This window comes from Lonchura striata, chromosome 3 (assembly GCF_046129695.1).
Source record: "Lonchura striata isolate bLonStr1 chromosome 3, bLonStr1.mat, whole genome shotgun sequence".
Classification (NCBI taxonomy): domain Eukaryota; kingdom Metazoa; phylum Chordata; class Aves; order Passeriformes; family Estrildidae; genus Lonchura; species Lonchura striata.
In genome coordinates, this window is record NC_134605.1 from 53,220,335 (window position 1) to 53,231,766 (window position 11,432).

The following is an 11,432-nucleotide window of genomic DNA, read 5'->3' on the forward strand; positions in this document are numbered from 1 at the left end:
GATTCTCTAATTCTCTTATTAAGTTCACATTCTGATGTAGAGCACTAAAACTAGTCAGTTCCTCAGGTTATAATTGTTATGGCTTCCTCTTGCCTTTTTTCCAGCCCTTGCATTGAGCTTAGTCATGGAGAGGCTTCTCTGAGCCTGAACTTAGAACCTTCTACCCAGCATCTCTGTAATTTCTTGTGGATCTCTCAAGTTTGCAAATCTGACTCTAAAACATGCTGACAAGCTCAAAACCCATGGTTAGGAAGAGCCGTGGCACAGCAGACTGGGACACGTGTGTGAAGCACACCTCTGAGGGCAGTGGCACATGGCCGGCCGGGCTCCTGCTCTGCTGGGAGGGCCACTGGCAGCGAGGGAGGAGAGCACTGCATGGCTCTGAGGAGCAGCTGCTGCTCACACAGGAGCTGATGTCTTTATTTTATAAAAATACCTGCGTAGCTGTTTTTGTTCTTACTTGGCTAAATAGTAGGATTTTCAGGTGAATGGGTTCTGGTTTTGCTTCCACTGTAATCCTTCAGAAGTTTGTTCCCCAAACTAATTATTATGCTAAAAAACCCCAAACCCAACCAACCAACCAAAAGAGCCAAAACAAACCCCTCCCCCGATCCGAATCTGCCTCAATACTATACCATTGTTCTTTTGATTACACATTACAGTAAACAGAAGTATCTTTTATAGTCTTTCTGTAAAATGACAGTTTTTATTGTACTACCCTATTTTTCTTCCATGCCCCTGTTCCAAAATGCACATTATTAGCCTTGATTGTTCTCAAGAAAAGTTTTTGCTTTTCTCACCCTCTTCAGTCTCTTTTGGCTTTGCACAAGACTTGAACTGTTTATTAAGTGATAGGTTACCACTGACAAAAAAATTGTGTTCCAATTTAAGGGTTGAAAAATTGAACAAAGCTTTTAAAATGTGTTTTGTCCTCCTACCAGTAATCTTTCTACTTATTTACATGGCTCCTATGTCACACATGTTCCAATAACAACATCCTTCTTTGAAAGAAGGCAATGGGAAAAGAAAGTGTTCATAGCCCCTCTGAAAAAGAAATTATGTTGAGAGATTGAGGTCCTGGTTCAAAACAGTATGAAGGCTCTGATTTCTACTGTCACTGATGTCTGACAAGCCAGATGTCTGATGTCTTTAATTTGGACTTCAGTGATTTCTTCAAGGTATAAAAAAATTATGGTTCAGCTGAGATGTGAATATATCTGTAGTGATAAATTGCCATCTCCAGCTATCTCCAGCTATCACCAGCCAAATCCCATAAACATAGGCATGCCGGTTTCTTTCCAATAAAGCCATCCCAGTCATTAAAAATGGTCTTTTCCTAAATAGATTTTGCAGCTTAGCTGTATGATTCACAAGCCCTTTGAGCTCTGAAGCAGATTAAATCTACAAACACAGCCATAACTTTTGTTTATGAAATGGGAAAGACTCAAAGAGAGCTCTAAGTAATGGTCAGGAGAATAGGATAGGCTACTGACATCAGTTAAAAGGCTTAAGTCAAAGAAATATTATTTCTAAACTCTGAAAATAGCTATTATGATAAAAACATTTCTTTTCCATGTCACTTTGTAAACATTAAGTAAAAACATAAAACGTTGGAATTCCCAAAATAAAATACAAATTCTAAGTTATTAAGAGCAATGGTGACAAATTAATGCTTTTAATATTCTTCTTAAAAACACTTTTGAAAGTATTTATTTGAAATATCTAAGAATGTAATTGTATTCAGTTTTTATAGTTATAAAATTTTGAACACACTTCTGCATAAAACAAAAAAAAGCTAAATTTCTCAAATTTCTGAATAACAGCCAAATAAACTACCAAAAATTTCAACCTTCATGTAAGTATCCACTAAGAGGTATGCAATCAAGATTGAACCATACTTGTATTCTTAATTCATTAGTGGAACTTGAAGGCCCTCTTCTGGATTATAAATTACTGCATGGCCAAGCAAAGTACATGGAAATCACAAATCCAACCAACTATGAAAAGATAAATATCTTAAATATATTTTACTCATGTTATTACCAACTTCATTTCTGGGTTTTCACTTGTATCTGCCCATCTTGGTTACTATAATTTAGGAGCTGAGAACAACTTCTTAGTGGATTCTTAAAAATAAAGTATTTCTTATACTGATATTCACAAGAATGGACAGTCTAAAGAGAGTTGTGGAGGGTTTCTCCAAACTTTGTATGAAGCTGCTGTGCACCCAAGTGATATTTTCTTATTTTACTAAGCAACAGCACACACAAACAGACATGTGATTGTGTGTATGTCCCTGTCTACACAGGTATGTGACTTTCAGAAATTACCTCTGGAAATCTGGCTTGTGCTAAAGTACAAAAAAACAAGGAAACATTTGCAATGGTCCTAAGTCTTCAAGGACTGTACAATTTCTTTATATGCCTTTTGAATAAATATACACATACAGACTGTAAAGGACATACAAATGTAACCTTATAAGAGAGTTGCTTGCTTGCCTAAGCAAACATTTGCTATTGAAAAGCAAGATGCTTCTCCACACACAGAAGGAAAAAAATATACTAGAATGTGCTGTACAAAAGCACCATTTTAATGGATCTGTCTGTAAATGAGTGGACTTGAACCACGAATTTTCCTCTTTCTAAAAACAACCATTTACTCTTTTTTTTTTTTTTTGTCATGATAACAAGAAATCATAAATACAGAAATGCAGGAACAGGTACTAAGTATCCTATTAGTAAAAACTTTGTGGAGAAAATTAAACATAGTTTGATTGAACTGCACATTTTTAAAAAAACAGCTTGCTGAAGAAACTTTCACATATCATTTTTTGGTTAGTTTCTGTGTCCCACCAGTGTAGGGCTACTGACGATGATCCTTCTTCCGTACTTTTGATTTTGGTGCTGCCAAGAAACAGGAAAGGAGAAGAATCATCAGAAGTGAATTACAGTAATTCCAGTGCCAACATTCTTTTAAATTAGGTTGGGATCAAAATGGATGCATTAATGTAAAACCTACCATTGGGATTTTCTTGTCTGTAAAAAGCTTTTAACAATTCCACTGCTTCTTCAGCACGATAGCCAGAAGAGCACTGTTCAAATTAGAATGATGTTAGTGAGCACATCTGAGAATAACCTATTCCATGCTTCACAATAATGCCTTGAGTACAGAATAATTTTAAACAACTGTATTGTCAGCTTGGGGGTGAAAAAAATCTCCTTTTTAGGCTCAATACCTAATACATTTGAAAAACACTATGTTGAGTCTTAATAGAATAAGGAATTTCCCTAATAACTTACTATTAGGTAAAACAAACTTTCTTAGTAAATTATGTAAAATTTTCAAGCAATCTACAATTTCTTTCTTACTAGTGTTTCCAACCTCCCAGACTCCTCAAACACTTGGAAACATAAGAGACATACACCTATCTTATTTGCAGATAAGATTCCTGAGAGAAAACACTCATCCACATATCTATTTTTTATTCCTAACAGTCACCTTTCAGATCTTTTTGGTCCTTCTAAAATACTTTTCCATGCCATGAACACTAATGACAAAGCATTTAAATGTCACTCACAATAAATAAATCTCTATTCATGCTAGAAAATAAGTAGTTACTCCTATACATTCCACTGCAGTTGCCTACAGAAATAAAGGATTCATAGTATCAAGAACCTTCTCCTTTCTGTCTTCTGAATGTATAAAAAAACAAAATACCACATGCCAATGTTAGTAAATGAACACTTTTCCAGTACTGACTACACCAATTAATTCAGATGTTAGTCTCACTGACACACTGACAGAAAGATGCCTAATATGTTTACACTGGAGTGCCAAACAGTATTGTTTTCTTGACTGAAATTCTTTGAGCTTGAGTCTTTAGTGCTTATTTACAGCGCTGAAACACATTATTTGTTTTTTACATTCATTAAATCATTAATGTGAGATGTGGAAAAAGAACTCCAGGAATCAGTATCACTGTATAAGGCAAGATCATGTACAACTGTGAATAATGTAATAAATGAAATGCTATAAATAGTCTCCAGAGGTATGTATGGGTACACAGGTAGTATCATGTAAAGCACCTAGATTTATTTATACTCTACCTCCACTGAATGCTTGTCCAGCCTTTCTCACATGACAAAGATGCCTAAATCACCCCAGACACTGTTCAGTCTTTCAGTATCCCTACTATTCAGAAAGCTTCTTGATACCTAAACTAAATTTCCTCTGCTACTGTTGCAGTTCAGATTTGTTTTGGGATTTGCACTACATGAAGTGGGTCTAAGCTAATAGATTTTACCTCATAAACACACAGACAAAAAAAAAAAAAAAAAGAAAAAAAAAATCATTTCCAGTGGCTCAGCTAAAACCAAGTAATTTTGTAAGTTGCTGTTACTTGATATTTATTGATTACGTTTGTACATTCTGCAGCTTAAAATAAATTTCCCTCATCTCTTCCTGCAGCATATACTTACTGTTCTAAGTATTACACGTATTTTAGATATATTTAATTCTTACTTTCTTCCACATTATTCTTTCCCTTTGACACATCCTTTTAAATAATTTAAGACTGTCATCAGGGTTTCCTCAGTTTTCTTTTAGGACCTGATTTTTTTTTTACATTATTTTCTGATTAGGCCAAGTTTATTTGACTTTGATCATCTTCCATCTAAAAGCCTGGTAGCAAAGCATAACATTCTAAAAGCCTGGTAGCAAAGCCAGGCACAGTATCCCAGCTGGAAAACAAAAGGGAAACATTTTACAGCCTACTTCAAATGGGTCTCCTGAGTCCACCATATCATCAGACGAGATGCTCAAAACGGAGCCACAGCCTCCAAATCGCTCATTTCGACAGCCATACACGACCCGTGGAATTTATGGGAGTGAGTCAAGGTATTAAGTGAAAAACAAGCAGGAAGTACAGAAACCTGATCTAAGCAGTCATCAAATTTCCTTAAATGTGCTTGCACTCTTCAAGCTGAATTTGCTTGAGCTACAATTCCTCCCTCACAAAACCAGAACTTACTTTTGAATGGGGTAAGATGGTATTGCTGAGGATGCACATCCAGCCTTTCTCAGAAAAGGGGAAGCATGGGTCCCCAAAGCAGGGGCATGCAAAGACATGGTTTACTGATTGATAAAACATTCAAAACTGAACACTTAACTGCACTTAGCTCATTTCACATCCTAACAAACACCTCCAAAACATATTTTTAATCTCGTAACAGTTGTTTGTTGTAACTGAACCATCTCTTTTTCACTCTTGAGCCTCTCGCTATTCATCATGGAGGTGGGTGCAGACCCTCAAACCACCCTTCATGGCTTTCCCTGACACTCCCATGCCTTTCTTTGTGGTCTCACTTCAGAAGGAGTAATGGATCAACACAGTTTCCCAGTGTGAGTCAGCATGAAAGGATACTCATCAAGCGCACAGCAGCTGCACACATGATACAGGGCTCCACAGTTACGTACAGCACCAGCTGCGGAAACACCTCTCTGTAATCCCTCTTGTGTTGCTTGCACCAGTCAAGGACCTGGTCGATTGCCACCATTTCTGCATGCCGAGTAGCCTAGAAGATAAAAATCAGTATTTCCTTAAAAATTTGCATTTATTAACTTTTGTTGTAGAAGTAATGCTCTTTGCTGGTTTAAGTTGCAAAAGAAATTTTATAGCACCCAGACTGCAGAAAAAAAACTCAACACAAGACAGAAAACATTCAGCCACAACCTCTTGTGTGTAGCACACAAGATCCACAAGTGGCAGTTTTTTCTACTTTTTCCATGGCAGAGGAGCATGCTCAGAAGTTCTTCTCTCTCAGTCATGCCAGCACAGTGAGGCAAGACATGAAAGCTCTGCTTGTAGCTTAAGGGACACACAAAGCACACTGGCACAACTGATGTAGCCCGTAGAGTGCTTTACTTCCAAAAGCAAGAATACAGGCTGGATTACTTTCTCTGGAAATATTAACAAAGTGCTCCTCGCTGGTACCTTTATCTCTCTCTGACAATATTCCTGTGCAAGGAATGAATACATTATGAACATGCAACAATTTCAGTATGTTTCTACAACTGCCTGGTGTGCTCTGTACACACACTTTCAGTTTGCCTCAGGTGTAATGCCTCCTGGGGATACATGTACAGTAAGTCCCTCAAGCAATAGACAGGGATTTCAGTATATGACTGATTACAAAAAGACAAAGAAATATGAATTTCTCTTTTTTTATCCAAGATAACTCAATGATTAATATCTCAATGTCTATAGCACAAAAACCTGAACAAAAGTGTTTACTTTTGTGAGACCAAATCAATCAGTAATGTCCCAGTACTGCTCTGAAATGCCTGCAGCACCGTGTTAAGCCAATGAAATGTCACAGCAAAAATTTCAGGGAGTACTAGTTTCTTCAGTTAGAGCCTGATGCTTATTAATACTACTAGTATTTTCCTTCTTTTTCTATCTGTTCTGAAAAAATAGGATGTTTTTGACACAAGCATTAGAGTAAGACTTAATCAATCCAGATTATACTTGTACTTCTGTTTCATATGTGCTTATATGGCCCCTTATAGCTTCTCTCAAAACATGAACTTTTATATAATGTTTATAATGGTTTTAATGTTTTAGCATGTGAAGATCTGTGCTGATAACACTGAGATGCTTTGCAATACGTGGTAAAGGACTCATAACTTATTGCTATGTTTAATACTATTCAAAAACATTTAAAAACTCCTAAAAAGGCCATGCAGCTGGTGCAGGTGCTACCAGCTTCTGCAGTCATAGAAGACAACTGCACAAACAAGATTACACTAATATAGAACATTACTACACACCAGTGTACCCATATCTTAAGTAAAACACACTGTTTTGGTCATGTCATGTCTTGAAGAGACAGGAAAATCAGGACAAATTTACCTCAGTGTGAGAAAGGATTATCCAAGTTACAGAACAGTCTTGATTTAGAGACTAATTAGACTGTGGCTCTTAACAGATATAGTCATTAAGTTTTCCAAGTTAAGAGGACTACAGTAGAGGTTTCTAAAATAATAAAAGTGGAAAAATCACAACTATAACTGTGATTTATTATTTCTCATAACAAGTGAGCACCCAATGAAATTATCAGGCAGCAGATATATGACAAACAAAAGGAAGTACTCTTTCACAAATTACATAATTATATTGTGAAACTCATTGCCACAGGATGCTATGGAAGCCAAAAACATAAATGAGTTCAAAAAAGTTTTAGACAAATTCATGGAGGATATGTGCATGGATAGCTATCAGAAACAATGATCCAGATATAGTCTTGGACTCTGGAAGTCCCCAGGCTATTCACTTTCAGAAGTGGAAAGGATGTGCAAGGGGAAGGTTTATGCTTGTGTCTTGAGCTCCCTCCTTACACACCTATTAAAGGCCCATCTTAAAGACAAGATACAAGGGGAAAACTGACCTTCTAGGTCTGTCTTAATATTTTATTTTATATTAAGCTATGACTAGATAGTCTTTGACTTGCTGTGTATAAAATAACATGAAAGAGGTATTATTTTAATTTTGAATCACCGACTCAATTAATAAGCTTAACTTGCCAAATATTACATACTATTTTAAAGCCAAGAAAGCAAAAGCAAGTTAAGAGTAGCAAGGGAAAATGAGAATTGTTACATAGTGGCAAATGGTGTACTAAGGAAAAAAGTTGACTCGGTGGGGTAAAAGCCTTGACAGTGTCCCAAACTGTGGCAAATGTTTCACAAATAAAGGTATCATTACAGCCTTAAAAAGCTTACTTTCTACATTTTAGACCGTAACTAACAAGTGAGAGTTAAAGGAGTCCAAAGCTCAAAGTTCTGTGTAACCTTGTGACTTCATTACACAAACAATACTTCGTTTTCAATTATCCCATTCTGTGCCTGCAAGATATTTGTTACAATGACCCAACAGGACAGAACCAAGAGGAGATGTCTGTGTATATCAAAGAAGCACCTAAGACAGAGAGCATTTTACTGGGAAGTGAATGATTTTATTACATATTGGAATAAAGATGCCAAAAAAAAAACATTTCTAGATGGGAAGGGTCACATATGCTGTAAGGCAGAAAATTTTCAGGTTGGTCTGAGGCAAGACTGTGAACAAGCAAATTGGGGGGGAAGCTGCCAGAGGAAACAGCACTGGCACATGCTTGTGAAGGAATCACCAGGCTGTCTAAACCCAATGTCTTACACAGGCATTTGCAGCACTGCTGCCCAAGGAAGACAAGTAGTGTCATGCCTATTTTGAAATGCTGATGCCACAGCCATTCTCATAAAAAAAAATAAAATAAACCAAACATAGCTGTATACAAACGTCCTTCTCCCAAAAACAATTTCTGCCAGAAGAATGCAATGATCAAAAATTTTGCAATTAACTTCCATAGAGTAAGCAGCAGTATTTCTGAAAGTAATGTCCTCTGCTGTGGACATGGCAGGCAAAAAAAAAAAAAAAAATAGATGGAGGGTGACAAAAGATATTAGCCTGAAAACACTGGAGGTTTTGCAACAAAATATTTTGCCAAAATGAGCAGTCTGAAAGAGGACATAAAGAAGACACTACCTGCCCTCACTTTAGCCCATTACATCAGAGGACGCAGGGACCTGCTTAAGGAGAAGACAGAATTTATTTGACAAAAGGCTCAGAGTCATGCTGATTCCTGAGCAAAGTCAGAATTGCAGGGAAGAACTGAAGATTTAATTGGATAAATGATCACTTTCACAAAGCAGGAAAAAAGTTTTCATGAAGTTAAAAAAGTCAGTATGTTATAAAGCTGCATTTTGGAGGCCAGAAAGCTGCCAGTCTCATAGCAATCTTTTAATGCATTAAGGCAGTGTTACATGAGTGAAACCTTCAGAGGAAACAGAGTCACTGTAATAAAAACCAGGAAAGGATAAATGTCACACAATCCTGACACCTATATATCCAGGAGGGTCTTAATAGTAAAGCAGGCAAGACAACAAACCTTTAAAAGTAGTGTTATAAGGACTAGTCCTTATAAAGGGACTTAACTTTTTTGTTTAGTTTGCCCTTATAAAGGGCAAATAAACCAAAAAAATCATTAAGGTAGCTGAGACTAAATTAACCTAGTAACTTTCTTTGACAAATATTATTCCTGGACAAGAGAAAGATCAGTCTCTCTGGACATCTCCAGTGCATCTGGCACAGCACAACCTGTGAAATTATTGTGAGTGGGGAAAACAGCCTAATGCAAGAAATGCAAGGTGAGCAAGTAAAGAACAGATATTGCATTGACAGAGGAAATATTTGTCCAAAGGGAACAGACATTCAAAGATCATTTGGGTTAAATGTTTTCAGTTGTGTCACTGGCATTAACTGGAAAAACCCCTACGGAAAACAGCTGATGATGTGATGTCTTTTGTATGATGAAAGGCATCATGAGAAGTGACAGGGTGAGAGCGTGTCTTTCAGGAGGTGGATGCCCTTCATGACAGGAGTAAAAAAAAAAAAATTCAAAATAACAAATTAAGAATAACAAAGCAGCATAAAAGACCAAGGAAGCTCCAGAAAACATGGGTAGACTTTCTTCCAGGGAGAATGTGAAGTACTGTTATTATCAAACAAAGCACAAGTCCATCTGGAATACAATTCCAGTTAAGTGTTCTTAAAAGTTCTGGTTAAGTGAATTCAAGAAAAAATGAATCAAAACTGGAATGGCTATATAAAAGAATTATTCTAATGAACACAGAAAGCAAGCCCGTCTTCTGAGAGGAAATTAAATAGCTAGCTTGAGAAAAACAGAAGCTGAAAAGGAATAAGATTTTAAATACATCCAAGCTATGTAAAATAATGGATGGTGCTGGCACAAGAAGAGGGAAATATAAACAGAACATAAAAAGTTTGAAACTGGAAATCAGACATTTTTTAGACATCTGAGGAATGATGTTCTGGAGAAGTCCTTCAGTATAAGGTGGGACAATAAATCAGTTTTAAAACAGACCTTGACATTTATGATGTCTGCTGGAATACCTCAATGGCTCAAGAGGATTGTTTTTTTTTCCTCCAGGATGGTCCCTAAATAACGCCAGAAATCGTTAGGGGAAAACTGAAAACAATTTCCTATGTTGACAGTTCATAACAAGTTCTGCTTCAAGCTTAGATATTTTTTTTAGACTACATGGAGCAATTACGTATCTGATAAAAAATTTAGAAGCATTAAGTACCCAGCATTTCCAATCACTATAGTATAAACATTTATGAAAATTGAGCCACAAAAGAACTGAAACTTGAGCTGAGCAGCAATTCAAAAAAAGGCTTGGCTTTCAGAGATATTAACAGATTACTGTTTCCAAAATCCAGCTGATTTTTTTTTTAAATCAGGCTACTCATATTTTAGTATGTACCTTTAGACAGCCTTGACACCAAAAATGCCTGAAAGCTTCCCTGACATTTTTAGGTTGATTTTGATTTTGTTATCAGTCTTGTCAGTTATGTTCTGCCTGTCTAATAACATGTGATTTCTACACAATATTACTATCTCTGGCATGATTTTCCCAAGAAGGGTCTACTTCCCTAGTGTTTGCAGTGGTGTAAGATGAGACACCTAACTTCTCTGTCACCTGGCTTTCCTAAAGCTGTATTAGAATCCTCTTAATACATTACAGATTGTCCTGCAGAACAAATTATTATAATGATTCGTCTTTACTATTACATTTTTCAGCTCAGAACAGCTGAAATTTTAAATTTTTATTATGTTTTCAGATTTGAGACAATCCAATATAAATTACAGCCAGATCCTGCAGTCAGATTAAGTTATATACAACTTCCAGTTGTACAAAATCCCTGTTAGCATTAATGGGTCTCTCGGCACCAGATCTTATAGCTGATTTGATGGTTGAAGTCGCAACGGGTGTAAAATGTGCAGGAAATAGCTCTTTGTCCTGGCCCGTGCACAGAAGTGGAGCAGGAGGCCGCGCAGGCGTTTCTCGCTCAGGTGGCTTTAGGAGAGCGCGTCTGACACCAGCAGCGGGGCAGGCGCGGGGCAGGGGCTCCCGGGCCCGCCTCAACTCACGTTCTTCGTCTCGTTGACCTCGTTCCTGCCCCTGCCTATGACCTCGCCGTTGTAGACCAGCAGGCAGCCCACGGGAACCTCCCCTTTCTCCAGCGCCTCCTTAGCCTGCGGGACAGACAGACAGACTCGCCAGAGGCACGGCACAGCGGGACAGCGGGACAGCGGGACAGCGGGACAGCGGGACAGCGGCGGGGAGCTCCCGCCGGCCCCGTTCCCCCCGCGCTGCCCTGAGGGCTCCCGGCCCCCCGAGGATGCCCCGCGGGGCCGCGGCAGCCCCGGCCGCACTGACCACGTCCAGCGCCTGGTCCATCCAGCCCAGCGCGGCCGCCTCCGCCGCCTGCGCCATGCCGGCCCCGCCGCTGCTTCCGGGGCACCGCGGGC

The 11,432-nt window shown here is 38.2% G+C and overlaps 1 protein-coding gene across 1 annotated transcript; it reads right to left on the minus strand.

Moving 5' to 3' along the window:
- Positions 1-686: 686 nt before the first annotated feature.
- On the minus strand, positions 687-11,430 carry ADAT2 (adenosine deaminase tRNA specific 2). Its single transcript, XM_021540413.2, has 6 exons — positions 11,341-11,430; positions 11,052-11,156; positions 5,423-5,573; positions 4,774-4,880; positions 3,019-3,091; positions 687-2,903 (listed from the first exon to the last, which is right to left on the minus strand). Exons 1-6 carry the CDS (start codon positions 11,395-11,397, stop codon positions 2,863-2,865), a joined length of 534 nt encoding a protein of 177 aa, XP_021396088.1. The 5' UTR covers positions 11,398-11,430; the 3' UTR covers positions 687-2,862.
- Positions 11,431-11,432: the final 2 nt, after the last annotated feature.